Source organism: Periophthalmus magnuspinnatus, chromosome 10 (assembly GCF_009829125.3).
Source record: "Periophthalmus magnuspinnatus isolate fPerMag1 chromosome 10, fPerMag1.2.pri, whole genome shotgun sequence".
NCBI lineage: Eukaryota > Metazoa > Chordata > Actinopteri > Gobiiformes > Gobiidae > Periophthalmus > Periophthalmus magnuspinnatus.
The window spans coordinates 34272808-34295867 of record NC_047135.1 but is presented as its reverse complement, the minus strand read 5'-3'; the positions used below and the strand labels follow the sequence as shown (position 1 = coordinate 34295867).

Sequence of the window (23060 nt, the reverse complement as noted above, 5' to 3'; positions counted from 1 at the left end):
TTCGGGTTTGGGTTTGAAGACTGGGCCTTGCTTTAGCAGCAGGTGGGTCGGTCATTTTAAGGCCTCAGAGGATCAAGTTCAAACGTCTGAATTAAAAAAATAAGCCACATATTCAGAGCGCAGCTTGGTGCCATCCATTAAAAAAAAAACAGTGTATGAGTGTGGACAGTGTTCTGGTATAAGTTTCCACAAGAGATATTTTAATTATTGATACTGTGGGTTTCTGTGGAATATTAACGTCGCTCATTAAACCAACCTTTGAGCTTTGGAAGTTTAGCAAGTGGAAAAGTTGATACGAAATACATTTTATGGAACAATAATAATCAAACTAGAAGCTGGTAATAGAAATTCTGTCTACGTTTTACTTTGTTAAAACTGATTTGAAGTGGTGTTGACTCTAATATTTCAGCACCTTAGAGAAGCAGATTAAATGTTTTCTAATCAAACAGAAAAATTTAGCAATCTCCTGTCGAACGGCACAACCCGGGGATTAGGTTTAGAGCAGAGCAGCACGACGACCTCCAAAGCACCAAAGAACAGCTCCCATTTTAGAGTCACAGGAACCGTCTCTGACATGTCAGAGCCACATGAAGAGCCGTGTGAAGAGCCGCGTGAAGAGCCGCGTGAAGAGCCGCGTGAAGAGCCGCGTGAAGAGCCGCGTGAAGAGCCGCGTGAAGAGCCGCGTGAAGAGCCGCGTGAAGAGCCGCGTGAAGAGCCACATGAAGAGCCACATGAAGAGCCACATGAGCCAGCTCAGACATCTGAGAGCCATAGGAACCATCTCACACTCTTCAGGGACCGGCTTCCTGATGTAGTCCTGTTTTAGTCCTGGTTTTGTCCTGATTTAGTCCTGGTTTAACCCTGGTTTTGTCCTGCTTTAGTCCTGGTTTAGTCCTGGTTTAGTCCTGGTTTAGTCCTGGTTTAGTCATAGATTAGTCCTGCTTTAGTCCTGCTTTAGTCCTGGTTTAGTCCTGGTTTAGTCATAGATTAGTCCTGCTTTAGTCCTGGTTTTGTCCTGCTTTAGTCCTGGTTTAGTCCTGGTTTAGTCCTGGTTTAGTCCTGGTTTAGTCCTGGTTTAGTCCTGGTTTAGTCCTGGTTTAGTCCTGCTTTAGTCCTGGTTTTGTCCTGCTTTAGTCCTGGTTTAGTCCTGGTTTAGTCCTGGTTTAGTCCTGGTTTAGTCCTGCTTTAGTCCTGCTTTAGTCCTGCTTTAGTCCTGGTTTTGTCCTGCTTTAGTCCTGGTTTAGTCCTGGTTTAGTCCTGGTTTAGTCCTGGTTTAGTCATAGATTAGTCCTGCTTTAGTCCTGGTTTAGTCCTGCTTTAGTCCTGCTTTAGTCCTGGTTTAGTCCTGGTTTAGTCCTGCTTTAGTCCTGGTTTAGTCCTGGTTTAGTCCTGGTTTAGTCCTGGTTTAGTCCTGCTTTAGTCCTGGTTTAGTCCTGGTTTAGTCCTGGTTTAGTCATAGATTAGTCCTGCTTTAGTCCTGGTTTAGTCCTGCTTTAGTCCTGGTTTAGTCCTGGTTTAGTCATAGATTAGTCCTGGTTTAGTCCTGCTTTAGTCCTGGTTTAGTCCTGGTTTAGTCCTGGTTTAGTCATGGTTTAGTCCTTGTTTAGTCCTGGTTTAGTCCTGCTTTAGTCCTGCTTTAGTCCTGCTTTAGTCCTGCTTTAGTCCTGGTTTAACCCTGGTTTTGTCCTGCTTTAGTCTCAGTCTTTCTTATTCTGTAAAACACTCTGAATTACTTTGTGTATAAATTGCGTTATACAAATAAAGGCGTTTCCCTAAAGTAATAGAGATGGAAAATGAGCCTTTAGCAGCTTTTGTCATTTATAAGTATAAAATATACATATATATATATTTCCCTGCCCTTGGTGCAGCTCATAGACTATTAGATATTTATATTTTATTTTTATTAAGTTTATGCTGCTCCACATGGAATAAAATAAGAAAAACCTCTGTGATCTGTGCAGAGGTCAAACAAGTACTAGATACTAAAAGCACAGATACAGGGGTTAAAATACTCAAGTAAAAGTAAAAGTATCACATGACAAAATCTACTTAAGTAAACGTATTAAAGTACCCGTGTAAAATGTTCTTAAAGGGTAAAAAGTAAAAGTATTTCACGCAGATTTTGAGTCGTATAAAGCTTCAAATGTGGTGATTTTGATCAAGATTTGAGCTGAATTTTGTTCAACAGAAACAACTGAATCGAAGTTTTTTTCTGTTTTATTTGTATATTTTTGTTTTGCTCAAATTATAAACTCTTTAAAATAAACCCTCAGCCTTTTCAGCAGCTCTCAGGTAACAATAAAAAACATAGTGGAGTAGAAAGTACAGATCCTGCTCTCAAATGTAGTCAAGTAAAATTTAAAAAGTGCAGTTCTTTGCTACTTTTACTTCATTACTCATCTGTGTTTTGTTGTATTATCCCTCATTTCACGATGTTCTACACCTAATCAGTATTTCCTGATGGAGTCGGGCTTGTATTCATTTTCTTCAAAGGTCAACAGCAAAAAACGAACTCGGGAGATTACGCCGCAGGGACAGACTCGAGGAGCTGCCCGATAGATGGATCCTGAAAGAATACGATCCCGAAGGCGAGGAACACGGGGCAGGAACGTAATTATTCCATTGTGTATATCCTTCCTGGGGGTCCACTGTATAACGTCGTGGTAGAAAAATGAGTCCGTGGCCATACAAATACCCTGTGTGTGTATAAGTTGACAACAGACCACAAATGCAGTACTCTGAGGAGGACTGTGTACTTCAGAGCAGTATTGCCTATAACAGCGTCCACACTTCACCGGTAAATGATCAATGAAGACTAGTCCTGCCACTATAACTCGTTTTGAAGTGGATAGACGATAATCGATGATATTGAAGCTAATTTATACCCCTGACGCAACAACCCAAGCAGATTTAAACCACAAAAACTGTTCCGAAGCTACGATATTGTAAATAAACAGCAGAATGAGACAGTTTAGCCGTTAGTTTGCATCTGTAATGAGGCATAGTTGTGTCAAGAAATCGATTAAGGGAGTGTGACGAGGTTAGCGGTTATAGCGGCCATTTTGGAGGCGAGAACGCAGGTGTCATAGCAACTAAAGAGCCAATCCGGAGCGAGGATGTTGAAGGTAACGCCTCTTCTCACCTGCACTGTTGATTTAGTAGGAGGCGAGCGCTTAGCAACGCTGTCAATCAAACCCGTTGCTAAGGATAACGATAGCGGGAGTGAACTTGGGAACGAAGGCGCCCGATTCGTCTTGATTTACGGACATAATAGCGAAATAAAAACCTCAGGATCATGTAGAGCGGGTTAATACGAACATTTAAGACCAAAATGATGAGTTTTTTGGAACGTGGCGGCTAGCAGGTTAGCTATGTCCATTTATATAAACAGTCTATGGCAAGGGTGTCCAAACTTTTTTCACTGGCATGTAAAAAGACGTGGAAGATTTAAAAAAAAAACAACTTCCTGATCAATTGGGGCAGTTTAAGAGGAGGCATGAGGGCCAAAAAAAATTGGTCTGAGTGCTGGAATTGGCCCCTGAGCCGTAGTTTGGGCAGCCCTGGTCTATGGTAATCATGATTATTAAGTTATTAATTCAACATTTTAAGGCTTAAATCTCATCATGACGCCAAAAAAATACCAAAAACATCCCAGTAGTGCAAAGAAAAAGTCCACAGGATAAATACTGACCTCAAAAAAGTATTGTTTCAAGTCGATATAGTGATTATCATGACAAAGAATACGCCAAAACGCTACTTAACAACACCTGGATGGTAACCCAGAAGGGACATTTTCTCCCCACGCGCAATTTACGTCTGCTCTTTTTTGTCTATACTTTCTATAACCTGCTAATCTTACCCACTTATCTTCTGCACTGTTTCTTTGCAGGTCTCGAGCCAAAAGGTAATTTCACACACTGACCTCTGCTCATAATTGTGTTCTCGCTTCAAATGTGTGTCACTCGAGCTGGTTTTAGGTGTACGTCACGATCGCACAACTGTCAAAACTGTCGTCTTCTACGCACAAACCCGCTCGCTTCTGATCAGCGCGAGGCCGTGGCGAGGAATGTAATCACCTTTGAACTACGGGGGCATGTCGACGACACCGCGGCGGAAATGCACTCGTCTTTAAGTCTCACATGTAAAAGTGATTGTGTTTAAATTAAAGATTGAGTGGAATATGGAGGATTTATGTTTATTTGTGACAATTACAGTGATTAAGCACAACTTTCTTTCTTTTTTGTTTGGATGCATCTTTTCTAGTTCTCACACAGATTTCATTATTATAACTTTAAATATTCGCCAATACCTGATATTTCATCAACCAATATCAGTGCAGAGACCATAGACTGTGTAAAAAAGTGTAAGAAGAAGCGTAAAGTGAGTGTGACGTCACCCACAGAGCGAGCTAGCAGCTGTAAAGACGAACTGGAAGCGGACCGTAAGTATCATAGCAACCAAAGAGCCAATTAGGAGCAAGGTTCCCGCCCACACCGCTGGTTTAGCAGGGAGCGGGCGCTTAGCAACGCTGTCAATCAAACCTGTTGCTAACGCTAACGGGCGTGACGTCAGGGAAAGAAGGCGCCGGATTTGTCTGTTATTAATGTTCATATCTTGATTTACAGACACAAAACAGTGAAATAAAAACACCAGGATCATGTAGAGGGTTAATACGAACATTTAAGAACAAAATGACGAGTCTGACAGCAGCAGAGACAGAGAGAGGACACAGTCTTTCAAAAAACAAAATATAGACTAAAAAAAAAAAAAGAACCTCAAAATAACTAAAAAAAAATAAAAAAAAATAACTCAATATAACAAAACATAACATAAAACAACAAAAACTCAAAATAACTTAAAAAATAAGCTCAAACTAACTCAAAAAAAATGAAGAAAATAAACAAAAAAAATTATAAATACATTTAAAATAACTAAAAAAAAAACAACTAAAAAAAAAACAACTCAACTAAAAAAAAACAAAACAAAAAAAACAAAACTAAAAAACCCCCCAACTCAACTCAACAAAAAAAAAAATAAAAAAAGGAAAATGAACCCAGGATCATGTAGAGCGAGTTAATATGAACATTTAAGACCAAAACGACGAGTCTGACAGCAGCAGAGACAGAGAGAGGACACAGATTTTTAATAAAAAAGTGAATTGGAGCCAGAGTCTATGGAGCTGGAAGCGCTCACGTGATCACTTATTATTTGGAACACAGCGGCGAGCAGGTTAGCTACGCCCATTTAAATAAACATATGCTGCAAATTTGAGCCTTTTTGTGTTTTAGTCGCTGTGTAGATTAGCACATAGCAGTGGTTTACAGAAGATTAAGTACTTAATACAAAGGGAATTATTAGTATTTTACTCTTATTTTTATTCTGCACTCTTTTGTTTTAATGTTAATTTTATGATTATTATTTGTGATTATTTATGTTTTGATTTGTGTGATTTTAATGTCTTTCTTATTCTGTAAAGCACTTTGAATTACTTTATGTATGAATTGTGCTAAACAAATAAACTTGCCTTACTTTATTCACTAATGCACCTTAATTAGCCTTATTTTTTTATAATTTAAAGATTCAGGCACATAGTAACTAACTAATTAACACCCAACTGTTTAATTAAGTCGTTATTAAGCCTGAATCATTCTTAATAAACGTATTTGTCTTAAATGTTTGTATTAACCCGCTCTACATCTGTAAATCCACATATGAACATTAATAACAGACAAATCAGGCGCCTTCTTTCCCCGAGGTCGCTCTCACTAGCGTTAGCAACAGGTTTGATTGACAGCGTTGCTAAGCGCTCACTCTCTGCTAAACCTCTCCCCTGATTGGCTCTTTGGTTGCTATGATACTGTCAGTTGTAATTCCAAATATGACACTCGGCTCTAAACTCACCGCTCTAACTGCTCTGGCGTCGTCGAGCTTCGTTTGACTTTAGCCGAACGCTGTGGGTGACGTCAAACTCACTTAGTCCTCGTCTTTGGACAGTCTGTGGTTTGAAGCTGTCCTGTTTTAAATACCACCATGATATTTAAAAAGATTTAGCACGTAACGGACGAGACGCTCTGCCCTGGAACAACCCTCTAAGTGTTTTCCTCTCACAAATTTGTTTTTATATAAATAATATGAACCATTAGCGTAAAAATGGAAGGAAGGAAAAAGCACATTAATGCATCTGTGGCCTCAGTGTGTTTGTGTGTGTTTGTGTGCGTTTGTGTGTGTGTTGGGGTGAGTTTGTGTGTGTTTGTGTGCGTTTGTGATAGTGTGCAGTGTCTTACATTGTGCTGTTGAGGACACAGGGGCCCCAGTCTCTCCAGTGCCAGCTCATGGACGGAGCCGGGAGCCCGAAGGCGGTGCAGGTGAGGACGTGGCTGCTGCCGCTGGGGTACGGGCTGGACGGCTCTGCCACCTCTTTCTCATGGATCTGAGGGACGACTGGAAAGAAACAACACGGGTTATTTTTATACTGAAATGAGACGTGTGGAGCCAGGAGCAGGAAAACGACAATGTAGCACTAGAGTGAATGTGTTTGGGCTAAACCAGGACTAAAGCGGGACTAAACCAGGTCTAAACCAGGTCTAAACCAGGTCTAAACCAGGTCTAAACCAGGTCTAAACCAGGTCTAAACCAGGTCTAAACCAGGTCTAAACCAGGTCTACACCAGGACTAAACCAGGACTAAACCAGGTCTACACCAGGTCTAAACCAGGTCTAAACCAGGTCTAAACCAGGTCTAAACCAGGTCTACACCAGGACTAAACCAGGACTAAACCAGGACTAAACCAGGGCTAAACCAAGACTAAACCAGGACTAAACCAGGTCTAAACCAGGGCTAAACAGGACTAAACCAGGTCTAAACCAGGTCTAAACAAGGACTAAACCAGGTCTAAACCAGGGCTAAACCAAGACTAAACCAGGACTAAACCAGGTCTAAACCAGGGCTAAACCAGGACTAAACCAAGACTAAACCAGGTCTAAACCAGGACTAAACCAGGTCTAAACCAGGATTAAACCAGGACTAAACCAGGACTAAACCAGGTCTAAATCAGGTGTAAACCAGGTCTAAACGAGGACTAAACGAGGTCTAAACCAAGACTACACCAGGACTAAACCAGGACTAAACCAGGACTAAACCAGGTCTAAACCAGGACTAAACCAGGACTAAACCAGGACTAAACCAGGACTAAACCAGGACTAAACCAGGTCTAAACCAGGACTAAACCAGGTCTAAACCAGGATTAAACCAGGACTAAACCAGGACTAAACCAGGTCTAAACCAGGGCTAAACCAGGACTAAACCAAGACTAAACCAGGTCTAAACCAGGACTAAACCAGGTCTAAACCAGGATTAAACCAGGACTAAACCAGGACTAAACCAGGTCTAAATCAGGTGTAAACCAGGTCTAAACGAGGACTAAACGAGGTCTAAACCAAGACTACACCAGGACTAAACCAGGACTAAACCAGGACTAAACCAGGTCTAAACCAGGACTAAACCAGGACTAAACCAGGACTAAACCAGGACTAAACCAGGACTAAACCAGGTCTAAACCAGGACTAAACCAGGTCTAAACCAGGATTAAACCAGGACTAAACCAGGACTAAACCAGGTCTAAACCAGGTGTAAACCAGGTCTAAACGAGGACTAAACGAGGTCTAAACCAAGACTACACCAGGACTAAACCAGGACTAAACCAGGATTAAACCAGGACTAAACCAGGTCTAAATCAAGACTAAACTGGGGTTAAACCGGGACTAAACCGGGACTAAACCGGGACTAAACCGGGACTAAACCAGGGCTAAACCAGGTCTAAACCAGGTCTAAACCAGGACTAAATCAGGACTAAACCAGGGCTAAACCAGGACTAAATCAAGACTAAACCAGGACTAAATCAGGACTAAATCAGGACTAAACCGGGACTAAACCGGGACTAAACCAGGGCTAAACCAGGTCTAAACCAGGACTAAATCAGGACTAAACATGTTGAATCAGTGTTTCAGTTTTGTGCCGTTAAAACCTGTAACGTTCTTCCTGAAGTCTTGAGACAGGCCTCGACTTTGACAATGTTTAAATCCAGACTCTGTTCTGTTTCGCTGCTGTGACTAAAGGGTTTTATTCTGCACTTTTCTCTTTTAATGTTCATTTAATATATATTGCGTATGTTTTAATGTGTTTGTATCGTACAGTTGTGCAGATAAACACGTCTTGCCTTTTACACAGTGTTTTCCATCTGCTGCTATTCTTGTACTTTGCCAATGCAACACAACAATTTCCTGATTATGCTAAAAATACACGTTGCCTTATCACCTGGCAAATTTTATTCAACCCCAGAGACTGTTTATATAAATGGACATGGCTAACGTGCTAGCCAAATAGGAAGTGAGCATGGACACGCTTCCGGCTCCATCAACTCTGGCTCCAATTCACTTTACATAAGAAAACTGCTGCTGTCAGACTCGTTATTTTGGTCTTAAATGTTCGTATTAACCCGCTCTACATGATCCTCCTGTTTTTTATTTCACTATTGTGTCTTTAAATCAAGATATGAACATTAAAAACAGACAAATCAGGCGTCTTCTTTCCCCCGAGGTCACGTTTAACAACCTCGCACCGGATTGAGACAGTAGTTTTTGCCTCTTTCCCTCAGATAAACCACAATATGTAACTGTTCTGAGAAAGACAGCGCCACCTGATGGTCTCTGTTATCATTTTGCCTCAAACGGATTTATCTCTAAGGATACAAGGTCAAATTTTGAACTTTTACGACTCGTTATAGACACAAACGGACTGCTTAAGTGTTACGTTTTGTTATTTATTCATGGCAACTGATATTTTTAACAATATTACACGTTTAGAATCGATTTTGGGGATAGTTCTGCTTTATTTTTTGGTTTTAATCTTATCGTTTATCATGTATATTTACTTCAGGTGATGCCACTGGGTCAGATTAGGTCGGATCTACGGAGAGGTGACGCTGCCCACAGTAAAATAATAAACATTTTGTATGAAAAGAGAAAAAGTACAGGTGGTTCTCCTCAGATAATGTCGTCCATCTTTCCTTCAGTCGGTGTTACATCTCTGAACGCTTCTGTAGTGAAAGGAAACACTAGAGGAAGTACGTACCATTGACCACCAGCGTAATATTGAGTTTTTGCTCCAGTCCGGCCGCAGTGTTCCGCAGCAGCACCGTGTAAACCCCCGCATCCTCTCGACACACATCTCTGATCTCCAGCACGTGTTTCGGATGCATCCTGATCCTCTTTATTTTGAACTCGGACCGCTGCGTTATCGATTTTCCATCTTTAAACCTGGACACAGAGATCAAACAAAACCACCGTAGCTCGAACATGTGATTAGCGAACGCTCATAACGTAGCTCCCGACGCTAAAAATCTTACCACTTTGTCTCAGGGGTGGGGTACGCAGACACGTTCACGTTTATTTTTACAGACTTCTGGCCGGCAGTTACCTCGACAACAGGGCCATTTCTGTAGCTCAGGTTGATAAATGGCTTTTCTGTGAAATAAACACAGTCGTTTGAACAAGACAAGTGCTTTAAAGTGTTTGTTGAAACTTCAAAATGCAAAACGCGCTTTTTCTTCCTTACTGTCAATACAAACGCACGAGCGCAGAGCGATGTTTGTTTGTGAGCGTCCCGGGTTGTTATGACAGCGCGTCGTTTGCATAGAATCAGCTACTCAATCTCAAACGAAAACACACACTATGGACGACGTGACGTGTCCAGGGAAATATCTGTCCCCCGTTTGTCTTCACGGCGACGCTTTGCCTAGAATGTTCTGTAGTATGGCATTAAACTCACTGAAACAGACCCGGATTTGTGTTTTGTTTCATACACACATGTTTCAGTGACACTTTAGTATTCGTCTGTGACATCTCCAAAAGCTCAAAAATGCGACGTTCCACCTTGTGATGTCATGACGTGGTAGTTTTCTAGTTAAATTTGACCTTTTACCTTTAGTTCAGTAGAAGATTGTCAGTTATTCCAGCGCTGAAATGATCCGAATGATTCTAGAAATGAAGGTGTGTGGAGTTTAAAAACACAGCGGAGCACTTCCTGTATCACCAATTGATGACATCATAAGGTGGAACAGAGCGTTTTCCGTCTTAAATATGCAGGGTTTGTGTGTTAAACATGTGTGAATGAAACAAAAAAAAAAAAAAAACACAACTCCGGGTCTGTTTGTGATGAGGAAACGACTAGAACGATTAGAACAGGCGATATCACCGGGTAGGTTAGATCTGTGGAGAGGCGAGGACGCTCACGGTGAGAATGAAATGTATGTTTTAAGGGGAACAGACAGGTAAGTGTAACGCCACAGGTTTGACCGTGTCACGAGGTTCTGTGTTAATTATAGACACAATCTCATCTCAAAACACACGGATCAATAAAAAGTGACGAGCAATGACTATATGTGATTAAAGGGCAGGTATCGATCTGCGTTCTAATGTTTACTCATCACAAACAGACCTGGAGTTGTGTTTTGTTTCATTCATACATGTTTAACACACAAAACCTGCAGATTTAAGACAGAAAACGCTCTGTTCCACCTTGTGATGTCATGAAGTGGTGATACAGGAAGTGCTCCGCTGTGTTTTTAAACTCCACACACCTTCATTTCAAGAATAATTTGCATCATTTCAGCTCTGGAAATTGCCACTTATCTCTGTTAACTTGAAAAAACTACCACTTCATGACATCACAAGGTGGAACGGAGCATTTTGAGGTTTGGAGATGTTACAGACTAATAATAAATGAATTAAACGAAACAAAACACAACTCCAGATCTGTTTTTGAGGATGTAACAGCATGAAAACACAACTAAAAGCTCACACAAGTCCATTTTTCGTGATAAAACTTTAACTATTCACTTGTTTTAACTCATTACGGTTTATCCGAACCACGCGGAGGAGCCATGGTAACGGCCCAGTGCGAGCGTACATCCCCGACGCCCAGCAACCCGTCTCTAATCTCTAAATACGCGGCGAAAGCGTCCTCACCGTGCACCGTGACATGCATGAGCTGCGTGTGAGTGGAGCCCGTGCTGGTGACGTTACAGCTGTACGCTCCGGTGTCCGTCACGTTCACGCTGGGGATGGTCAGGATGCTGGCGGCCTCTGTGGCGTGGGACAAAGCCTCTCTGTACGGCTGGATGCTCACCACGCTGTTTGACTGGAGAGAAGACGTAGAACAAGTTATTACATATGTTTTAGTTGTTTTTTTTACAATATACTCACTAGTTACAACGACCTAACCTCACAAAATTTGATTAATTAAAATTTCCACTTAGTTTCAAGGTAATTTATTTGGCCGTGTAGTAATTAGAAAGAAAATTGCACTTAAAGTCACTTCTCTGGGACATAATTAGTCATAAAATGGAATTATGTGAGTCATAATTTCACCTGTAACAATTCAAAATGTGAAATTAGTCAAGTCTGATTCACCTTTAAAGGTCCCATATTACGTAAAATGGACTTTTGGGAGCTTGTAGCCATGTCAGAACGCTGTTTCCTCCTCAAAGACAGACCTGGAGTTGTGTCTGTAACATCTCCAAAGCTCAAAATGCTCCGTTCCACCTTGTGATGTCACGAAGGGGTAGTTTTCAAGATAAAAGCTACTGTTTTGTTAAATTCCAGGTGTATTTGTGACGAGGAAACAACATTATAACGCAGAAAGTAGAGTAATATGGGTCGTTTAAAGCAGATACTTGAACCAAATCCTGCCAAACACTGTGGTATAAATATCGTTAGCTGTTAGCGGGATTACCTCTGCCCCGGGATACGCCCACTTGATGTCGACCCCGGTGTCAAACTCGACCAGCGCGGTGCAGTTTAGGGTGAGCGGGTCCCCCACCATCAGCTCCACGGGGTCCTCAGGAAACAGCTTGACGTCGTAAACATGACTTCCTGTCCCGGGTGAAAAGGGGGAGGACAAAACAGGAGTGAGGGGGGGTGGGGGCAGTGGGACAGTGAAGCGGTCACGGTGACATGGTCAGCACTTTTTTCCTTCCTGTCAACACTACAGGAAATATGGAGCTGGGAACCCACTATGAGCTGGACACTGCTCCATTTCCGTGCGGCTCTACATCAAACCAGGAAATTAAAGGGGGGACGCGGTGAAGCAGTGATTTCAGATAACGGTTTAAAAGCGTCGGATAGAAGCCACCGTGCGTCTCTTTTCTTGAAAAACACGTTCCTCGGCAGAGTCTCGGTGGCAAGTTGTGATTGCCTGATAGTTTAAATGGTCCGTTAGCTTCTTACTCTCTCCCCTTTCTTCTCTGAGTGATGTGCCCGTTACTTTTGGCCCGGCAGCCTCAGTATAAGTTTCCTCTCCAAAGTGAGAAGTAAACGATCTCGCACACAAGCAACAAAAGAGCACACACGAGGTCCTTTGGAGTTCAATGGCAATTCGACTGCGCTTTAAGGCACCAGTTCAACCATTTATATAGCTCCTAATTATGCCCTCGCACCCCTGTCTCTTCGCTTTTGTCTATTCTTTTAACGTTATTGCGATAATAACTCAGCCTGTAGTATTAAAAGAGTGGTGTATTTATGAGGAAATGGCTTAATAGAAGCGCTCCCTTAACCTGTCACTGAAGGCTATAATTACCTCATTAACTTCCATGTACAAAAGGGTCTCTTTATCTGCTAATTAGATACAGCTGACATTTGCTTCCCTGACGTGCACTCAAACTTTGCTGTCGGAGGGTACACCACCTGCTCGTCTCCATGGAACTGTCATCGTAGCGCAAGGAACGTTTCACAGTACGGCGTTAACCTGCTTTGTCTTTATATTTTTACGCTTACAGAGTCAAAACTGTCAGGATTTGGGTTTTTTTTTTTTGTGTGTGTCCTGTGCTGTTTTCCCCCCTCCCTTATGTGTTTGAGCCCGGAGCTGGGTGGAGACTCTAGCACCACCTCCACACACCTTCACCTGTGAGGACTAAAGGACGGAGGACCTGACACTCTGGGCCAAATCGTCTCACCGTTTTCCAGTTTTATCTTCGTGTCATGCTGCAGTTTATTTGTTCGTGTTTCCACCGCGATCCCTGGAACCGCTCTGCTCCTCCGTCTCCGTCCCAGCTCTCCACAACTGATACGAACACCTCAGCCTCTGACCCTGCGACCCACGACCTGCTCCGAGACGACACCGCTCCTGACTGTCCGCTCTGTCTACCTTCATTCACATTCACGTATCTGCAAATAAACTGTCGAACTGTTCCCTGAGTCTGTATCTTTGGTCCCTCTGTCTTTCTTTACGATAAAATCATATAAATATAGGGTGTTCATAAAGGTAAATGCTAAGATATATGAATTTGTTTTATTGTACTCGCTGGTTGTAAAGGTTTTTAATCACGTTGCATTTTTGTGAGTTCTTTAATCGAACATCTCCAGACTGATGGATTGGAATAGATGGACCACTAGATGTCACACCTCTGGATTCGTTTCTACGCGGCTGTGTTAAAGATATTGCGAATCGAGCAAAGACACGGGACATTACTGAACTAAAACAAAACATAACAGATGAGATTGAACCACTGATGAGGCTCCGCTACAGCGAACACGGCAAAGAAACCCAGTCCCGTCTTGACGTGCATCGCGCCACTAAGTCTGACTAATATATCGGATCAACTGCCTTTATAATCCATTTTAAACTTAGACTTTGTGAACATCCTGCACATCATTCTTGCTCTATCTGTTCATTGAATTTCCAATTGTGAGATACCGAAGATTACTCCAGGGGAACGGTGGGTCAAAGCAAATGCTGAAGAATAGTAATAATACCGCAAGGACAGAAAGGACAGAACTTGTGACAAACGCTCATCGTCGCCTCTGGGAGCTCTGCGCAGAAATCCCACTGCGCCCGCCTCTGTGGTCCAACCCAGAAACATGTCATCTTCTCATAAAGTTACTGAAGTGTCCACGCCGCTGTTTGCTGCATGGTTTAATTACAGTACTCTGTGAAATATACGTGCGGATGTCGCCAAAGGCCTGTTCATGCTGAGAGTGGATGACCCTGTACTTTTCATGGCATTTATTTTCTCTTGCACTTCATGTTCTCTGGCTTTATGTGAGGACTCGGAGGAGAAGGTGATGTGTGGGCATTGTGTGACCCTAAAAAACCTGTGTTTGGCTTCAAAGAAATGGTGTTTTGTTTCCTGGTTGTTGTTGGTTTAAAACATTTTTCAAGGTGCAGTGCGAAGTAAACACGCTGGACATAATGACTCATCTATCTGGACACACTAGCCTGAAAATGCGTCTTTTATAAAACAATATTTGTGTTAAAATAGCTCTGTATGCAAAGGAAATACACTCACCAGCCGTATGGAAAAGGTAGTTGACGGATTGGTATTCTTTGCCGTTCAGCGTAGCCACACACATGACTCCGAGCACCATGGGGTTGTCCACCACGTGTCTGGGAACTGTCCAGCCCAGTTTGTTGTTCCACTTCATGTCAGCTTTCTGCAGAGGGGTGGGATACTACAGAGACGCACAGAAATGATATAATGATCTGTCAGTCTCCTGATGGGCCCCGCTTAGAGAGAGTCATGTGACCAAACAGTTAAGAGGCACAAACCGAGTGGAGGGTCACGTTGAGATCGGGGACGGTCACGACACACGGCACAGTGACGTGAGTGGACGGGCCGCTGATTAATAAGGTCTCCAGTTCAGAGCTTTGACCGGGTCTCATGAGGAAGGGCTGCTCCGGGTCTGAACGCAAAAAAAAAAAAAATACAGCTTTAGAAACCAGCTCGTGGACCATGTGCGGTGTCAGCGGAGCCAACTCCCCGCGCCGAACCCCCCCCAGATGTCTCCTGTAATGAGCCTCAGATCATAACCATTTCAGAACACAATACTCGTGATCACAATCCGCAGAACAGCTCTCAGCAGATCGTTTTCAAATGCTGTTGGACATCTGCCCCGTAAGTAGACAGACCTGGTTTAATCTTTTCTGTGGTGTTTGGCTCGAGCTATCTGCAGCTGAAAACATAGCACCGCGTTTTATCCTCTGCACAATCACCTGCCGCTCTCAGCTGGGCTATGGGAAGCGTCGCGGCTAATGTGGCTCCTATTCACGTTGCAGCTGTTATCTGCAATATTCCCACAGACCATTACAAAACTGCTTATCTTCAGGCTCCCAGTCGATATAACTGACTTTTGTAAGGCAGCCAGTGATGAATGTTCACACACAAGCCGCTCGCTTCTCCTCTTATTTATTATTCCCCCATTGATAAGCCCCCTGGTGTTTTCCTTACAGCAACACTCTCCCAGCTATCACTTCAAACTGCTGTAAGCCAAACAATCTCATCCACAGAGAGAGCAAATATGTCTAGCTGGAGGTGGTCTGAATACGCACAGGTGACAGGAATAATACACAGCCTTCTTCAATTTAAGTTCGTCACAATAAATCACTACAGCTGAAATATGAGAATTTGCAGAGGACTGGAGTCGTCAGGCCCGAGGCGCATCCGGGACGTGAGATTGTCTGTGGGAGTGTGTAATCCAGAGGGGTCCTGCCCGGCGCCGCTCCTCCCCCTCGTCCTCCCCTCCGTCGCTCCGGTTTAGCTGCACCACAGGCCCACTTCTGATCAGACCCCGCTGTGACGTGTGCAAACTATTTTGGCAACACGTCAAAGAGATAATGAGTCCACTTGAATAAACCGTGCAGCCGGATTGACCCAGAGCACAGAGCCGCACCGCCTCACTGCACTTTTGATTTGACAGGGGGATTCTCTCAGACCAAAAGTAAAGTTGGGATATTTTTTAATGTTCAAATTGAAATAAACGAGTGAATCCAAAAGTGTTGCTCTGGGAAAAAAGTGTAAAAACTAATTTATAAAATGAGCAGGATAAGATGAATAAAACTAAGCCCTGCTTCTCAGAATATTACAAATGTGAAAATCAAAAAGATGTTTGAAGCATTAATCTTCTGAGGCTGTCGCCGGGCTGAGTGAGGGAATAATATCATAGCTGCTTTGATTCTGAAGTAATAGTCAGACAAAGCAGTTTTGGTTCCTGTTTTGCTGCCATCTTGTAAAGACTCCAATAAAGTTGAGAAAGAAATTAAAGTGTGGTTGCACAAAGACGGGAGATCGATAACTGCAGTTTCACAAGTTTCATTTAGACTGAAAACGGCTCAAAACTCCCCAGAGACATTTATACTAAAGACATAAACAAAGTTTGGAGCATGGGACACAGTGTCCTGTCAGACGGAGCAGCTGTATGTGCACGCAGATCTATGGCTTTGGGAAAAGGGATTGTGCATTTGTCTAATCGATGCTCTAAAGCTACAGACAAACCTTTGTTTCAGCTGTTTCTGTTGAAGCTGTGATTGTCGACAGAGGAGAGATGTAACGAAAAGGCACTTCTGTTCTACAAAATCACTCATTTTGACATTCAAATGTTTTTGTAATGCTCCACCTCGGCTTCCATTTGTGAAATACAACACCTAAAGCAGGAAAAGACACAAGACGATTCAAGATAAATCATGTTTTGTCCTTCAGAGCCAACTGTTCTGTGAGTAGACCTGTTAGGAGAACACACTTTGAAGCTTGATATACCGCTACAGAGAAATATCACAATAAACGATAATATTGAAACTAGTTTATGTCACTAATTAAGATTTAAATAATGCAGGATCATCCCAGTAAAACATTTTAAATAGACTGTTTCATTAAAAGTCATGAGCTCCAACAGATAAACAGCAGAATGTACCAATATCAAATGGACTTATTCACCCGTCCACAGCTCAGATCTTACCGTATTACAACAAAAACACCCAAAATGGAACAGAGGAAGGAATACTTTGAGAATCTCCCAAAATCTCCCCACTTTTGCAAAGAAAAAGTACAAAAGATAAATACTGAGGCGCAAATATACTGTTCCAGCTTCATATCCTGAACTATAAGTCGATGTCTTGATGAAAATAACAGGCCTGTGAGTCTGATGAAGTATTTTTTACTAAATCCGCTCAGTTTGTTTACATTGATGAGTATTGAGCAGTGTAAATGCGTGGGACTGACCTCTGATGAAGGCGTACACACTGACCGCTGTCGTCCCGTCGATGATGGCTTTGACGTTGGTGTAGTAGCAGCGGTAGTACCCCGTGTCTTTGGCCTGGGCGCCACTCAGGACCAGTCTCTTGCAGTAGGGATGTCCCGGGTGACCCTCGCACTCGCTGACCACCGCCTGCCTCTGGGGGGCGCCGGAGGGCGGTTCTTGCGCCTGACGTGCGTTCAACTCCTGCGCCACCAGAGTCTGATCCGGCCACGCCCACGCCAGTGTCCGCTCTCCTCTGCACGTGATCGAAAATGTAAAACAGAGACTTAAAGGTAGATAGTAGTGAGAATAAGGAGGCCTTAAAGGTGCATTCTGTAACTTTTCTGGGCCTCCATGAACATCCCAGACAAAGAAATAACTTCTTTATGACAATAATCAGGTGACAGACATCAGAAAAGTCACAGCGTGCACCTTTACATCCCAGTAACTTTGCAAGAAAGGTGAAAACTGATTTACAAACTGATTTAGAGGTTCCAATACCGATATCGATACTTTAGCTTTAAGTCTGTACCGATTCCCGATATCAACCAAAACCAGTGTAAGGACAGAACATGACACTTATTTCATTAAAAGTTCACTTATTACAGGGCCACATGTAATGCAAATAAACTACTTTTTTAACTTGTTCATTAACTGTCTCTGTGTTTATTTCTTATTCGAGTTACAAATATTACATATACATTTCCATAGATGTAAAAATCTCCTGTATCTCCTGATAAACTGACATTTTAAGACAGTCAAACCTTTTAATTTATCTTGTTGTGGGCCACATAAAATGACGTGGGGTGCCACATTTAGCCACGCTCATTTCAAGTCATTTTTCAAACCCATTACGAATATTTTTGTCACACGTCGGAAATGGACAGAGCTTTTCATTAGCTTTCATTTGACGTTTACAATTCAATTTGGCCCAAGAAAGTGTCTCGTGGCCTTTTGAACGTGAGCCCAGACTGATAAAAACAGCGAACATTTTTCTGATGTGAAAGCTTATGTCAAAAGTCCCCGCGTAGAGACGGTATTATGGTCTGCAGGGGACAGACGCTGCCCATTACCCATCATATAAACTCAGTTACAGGTTGCCATGTGAACCCCACGGCAGCTCCAGCAAAAATCATAATGTCCGTCTGAAATCCGAGAGCTGCACTTTCACCACCTGCCCCTGTTTAAACGTCCGCATTATAGACACGCCAAATAGTGATGGCAGAAAATTACGTGAGATTAGTGACTCTCTTTGCAAAAAAATAAAGTAGGGGAGGCTGCAGCGGGTCCAAAACAATCAGGATCCTTCCAAAGACAGCGGGCTTAAGTACCACAAAGCAAACAGCCGAGTGATCGACGGCTTGGCAGCGCTCAGCAAAGATTTCACCAGAATAAAAGACCGTTGTTTTAATCAGTTATGACACGGGATGAGGCTAAGACAATGACGGCTTTGTTTTCAGTTTTTAAGCAGACGCCATCTTCTTTAGTTTAGGTTTTTTTTTTTTTCCAAGGTTTCCGACGATGTGCTTTATGATGAATGAAAAACAGGGATATGAAAGACAGAAGGGAAACGGTGCTGTCGACTGGACTCTGGAAGGATTTTTGAGGATTTATTGGTTATATTTCAGTCTTTCATGTGTTAAGCTTCTGGATGTGTGTTTCTGGATCTGTTTACAATATTTGCAGTGCGTGGAAGTCTAATTAAACTAATTCAAATCTACAAATCTGTGTCTGTGAACAGCTTAAAGGGCCTGAATTACACTGTTTCTGATCTATAATAGTGGCTCTATTTCCTTCTTTGAGGCCAAACGTACGTGCAGTGGCTCTATTTCCTTCTTTCTAATGTTGTTTCCTCATCACAAACAGACCTAGAGTTGTGTTTTTTTATTTCATTCACACATGTTTACCACAAAAAAAAAACAAAAAAACAAAAACATATTTAGGCTTCTTTAGTTCTTCTTTCAAACTGAAAACACTCTGTTCCACCTTGTGATGTCATCATGTGGTGATACAGGAAGTGCTCCACTGTGTTTTTAAACTCCACACACCTTCATTTTTAGAATCATTTGGATCATTTCAGGCCTGGAATTGCCGATCTCTACTGAACTAAAGATAAAAAGTACAGTACATTTTGGACTATTGAGCGCACATGAACATAAGCCGCACCAGCTAAATTTAAAAAGAAAATAAACTTTGTACATATATAAGCTGCACTTGAATATAAGCCACATGTTACAAATATGTTGTAACATGAGATATTTACACAGAAAGTTTTTTGTTTTTTTGTTTTAATTTAAGACACGCTTTTTTTCAAACTGTGCCTGAAAATCGGCACAAAGCTCTTCCTGCTGCCACCTCCACCATCGATTCATTGATGCCAAACTTATATGCAGTGGCTCTATTTCCTTCTTTGATGGACAGATCTGTTGCCTTTACCTTAAACGCTGCGTCATTTGCATTTCTTCGTGTGTTTTCCATGATGAGGACGTGACATGATGCGCAAAATAACAGCTCAAAATCAAAACTAGTCTATTCTTCAGCGCATAATCTGGCTGTCTCACTTTTGCGTTTACTGCTAGAGAGCTCCCCCTGGTGGCCGTTAGCCAGTAAAAATCTATAAATTAGCCGCATGGTTGTATAGGCCGCGGGGTTCAAAGCGTAGGGGAAAAAAAGTCGCGGGTTATAGTTGGAAATTTACGGTAACTATTAACGTGAAAACTACCACTTCATGACATCACAAGGTGGAACAGACCATTTTGAGCTTTGGAGATGTAGACAGACGAATAATAAAGCGTTACTCAAACAAAACAAATGACAAAACACAACTCCAGGTCTGTTTTTTGAGGAGGAAACAGCATTAGAACACGACTTAAACCTCACAAGAGTCCATTTTGTGTAATAAAGGACCTTTAAGCTTCTGGATGTGTTTACGATAATCACAGTGAACGGCAGCTTAGTTAGATACTTTTCCCAAATCGTTCAACCCTAATTTTCAAATCTCTTTCTATAAACAGCTTAAAACCACACCTTTGAATGGCTGTTAAACCAATTATCAAGTATCTCTCCAGCAGCTGTCGAGTGCCCCATCTCACCTGATCAAACCCGTCTGCATTACAACGACTTACCTGCATGTTATTCGGAGCGTTTCATAAACAGGGATCACGAGGTCGTCTTTGGGGACGTCGAGGGAGGGTGGAAGTATCGAAAATCCAATCACCAAACCTGAAAAACACAGAATAAGCTGACAGTTTTTAAAGATGCGAATATTCATGACAGGTTTGAAGAGTTTAAAAAGCGAAAAACAGATAAATTCCGTTTGAAAAGCTGCCAAAAAGATGTTGTTTTAGTCTGAGAATGAAGTGTAGCGGATTTTTATCGAGAAGAGATGTGCTCCAGTGTGTTTTTAAACTCCATACACCTTCCAAACACCATCATTTGGATAGTTTCAACCCTGGAATTGCCGATCGATCGCTGCTTAATTAATGGTAAAAGGAGCTGCATGACATCACAAGGTGGAACAGAGCATTTTGAGGTTTGGAGGTGTAGCCAGACAACTCCAGGTGTGTTTTCGAGAAGATAAACAGCTTTAAAACATGTCTTAAAGCTCAAAAAAAGTCCATTTTGTGTCATATAAACCCTTTAACAACAGTAAAATACAGTTGGTTTTGAAAATATCACTACGCTAAGAGTAAACGACAAGCTTCCGATGACTTTTTCAAATGGAACTTTTCACTTAGAGCTGCAAATTAACAGACAAAACAACAGTCCTCATGAACTTCTTACGGAATAACACGTCTTTAACCCTGATATTTAAACAGAAAACCATTTGAGGAGACGTGTCCGTTTACCGGCAGAGGCTTGACTCGTCCAGTGTGTGTCAGATATTCTCACTAACCCACTCCTCCCTCTGGATCTTATTAGCACTTATAACTCCGCACGCCCACTTGTATGATTTATATTCTCAGCACGACTTCTCCCCGTCGTCACCGTGGATCAGGAAGAATGTGACAGGAGGAAAAGGTCTAATCGAGATAATTACTGTATCGACGCATCGCTCTAAAAGTGACGGAGGAATAATATTTGGGGTCAATATTTATTATCAAGGCGATGTTTTCTTTGGACTAACGGGGAACTTTTGGAAATCTTGTGTAATATGATTAGATTTTAGCTGAAGAAGGTTGAATAAATAGCTTCCACGGCTCATTATAGAGGCAAATTGTCTATTTAAGTCTACGTAAGTAAGTAATGTTAATAATTTTCTTTTTGAGGTGATATAATGGTATAATTTAGTTCAATATTATCACTTATATTCTTTTCTTCACCTACTGACCTACTGAAATGCTACAACACAATTCCTTAGTTCAATGAGAGGCTAAATTAAGTGTTGGCCCTATCTTGCAATGGCCCTGTAGTTCACAAATGTGACCTTTCCCTATACACACGTCAACGTTTCTATTTTTGTAGCATGTTTGTGTGAAAAAAATAGAATAAAATAACACAAAACTGATCCAAATGTGTTATGCAGCTGTTATTTTCGGTCAAGTAACAATAGAACAGCTTTGTGTAAATTTAATTTGATATTACGAGCAGGGGCGGCGCCGGGTGGGGGGCTCGAGGGGGCCCTAGCTTCTTCTAGTCAATTATAGCTTCGCCCTAAAAATGTTTGTCCCACTTTCACAGCACATCCAATTTTCTCTTGTTCAAAATGAGACTCCAATAAAACAAGAATTCAATATTAGCTTTTAAAAATCAGCAGCAACAGCAATGCAAACATGGTAAATAGCGCCCCCTTTGGTGCTCCAACCAAAAATGTCTGCCACTGCACCTGATTATGAGACATTCTGGACCAACTATGTGTCAGGATTAGGGTTTTTAATGTGTTTTTAGTGTGTTTTTAGTGTGTTTTTGTGCGTTCTGTGCTGTTTTCCCCCCCTCCTTTCTTTGTCCTGACCTGGATCTGGGCGGAGACTCTGGCACCGCCCACAACACACCTGCTGTCGATTCGCAATCAAGCCTCCACCTCTAGAGTTCAAAGAGACTCAGGATCGTCGTGTCACCCTCCAGTTTATTCATCAGCGTTTCCTCCGTGATCCAGTTTTTCGAACCCACCCTGCACCTCCGCCTCCAACCCAGCTCTCCGCGACCGGTACGAACACCTCCGCCTCCGACCCAGCTCTCCACAACTGGTACGAACACCTCCGCCTCCGACCCAGCTCTCCACGACCGGTACGAACACCTCCGCCTCCGACCCAGCTCTCCCCGACCGGTACGAACACCTCCGCCTCCGACCCAGCTCTCCGCGACCGGTACGAACACCTCCGCCTCCGACCCAGCTCTCCGCGACCGGTACGAACACCTCCGCCCCCGACCCAGCTCTCCGCGACCGGTACGAACACCTCCGCCCCCGACCCAGCTCTCCGCGACCGGTACGAACACCTCCGCCCCCGACCCAGCTCTCCGCGACCGGTACGAACACCTCCGCCCCCGACCCAGCTCTCCGCGACCGGTACGAACACCTCCGCCCCCGACCCAGCTCTCCGCGACCGGTACGAACACCTCCGCCTCCGACCCAGCTCTCCACGACCGGTACGAACACCTCCGCCTCCGACCCAGCTCTCCACTACCTCCTCCGTCAATCAATATTCACATTTCCTTGATTGTAATAAACTCTGTCAAACTTTTACCCCGAGTCTCATGACATAACTTAATATCTCCAACCAGGATATCGACTGAACCGATATTTGGAAGTCAATATTTGATCGAACAAATGGTTTAGTATCGGCGACAATATCAGATGCCAGAATCAGACCGCTGCATTCTACGTATACCTGCCTGAAATAAAGATTAACAATGAAGGTAAAGAGCAATACAAGATCTTAAATGATGAGTTTGTTCCTCTCATGATTATTTCGACACCAAACATGAAAATAAATAAATAAAATCGTTTCTTTAGACAGTATATTTTCTCCTAAACATGGCAGCAGGACCCAGCATAAG

The 23060-nt window shown here is 42.6% G+C and overlaps 1 protein-coding gene across 1 annotated transcript in view; it reads right to left on the bottom strand.

Annotated features, from left to right (window-relative positions):
- The window catches only part of flt4 (fms related receptor tyrosine kinase 4), a 65033-nt gene that overhangs the window by 19804 nt on the left and 22169 nt on the right, over positions 1-23060 (bottom strand). Inside the window, exons 2-10 of the mRNA XM_055224790.1 lie at positions 20189-20285; positions 17048-17319; positions 14602-14735; positions 14342-14504; positions 11791-11930; positions 11025-11196; positions 9404-9521; positions 9130-9314; positions 6285-6441 (exon numbers count right to left, since the gene is read on the bottom strand). Coding sequence (XP_055080765.1) covers positions 6285-6441; positions 9130-9314; positions 9404-9521; positions 11025-11196; positions 11791-11930; positions 14342-14504; positions 14602-14735; positions 17048-17319; positions 20189-20285 — 1438 coding nt within the window. The remainder of the gene's footprint in view (positions 1-6284; positions 6442-9129; positions 9315-9403; positions 9522-11024; positions 11197-11790; positions 11931-14341; positions 14505-14601; positions 14736-17047; positions 17320-20188; positions 20286-23060) is intronic.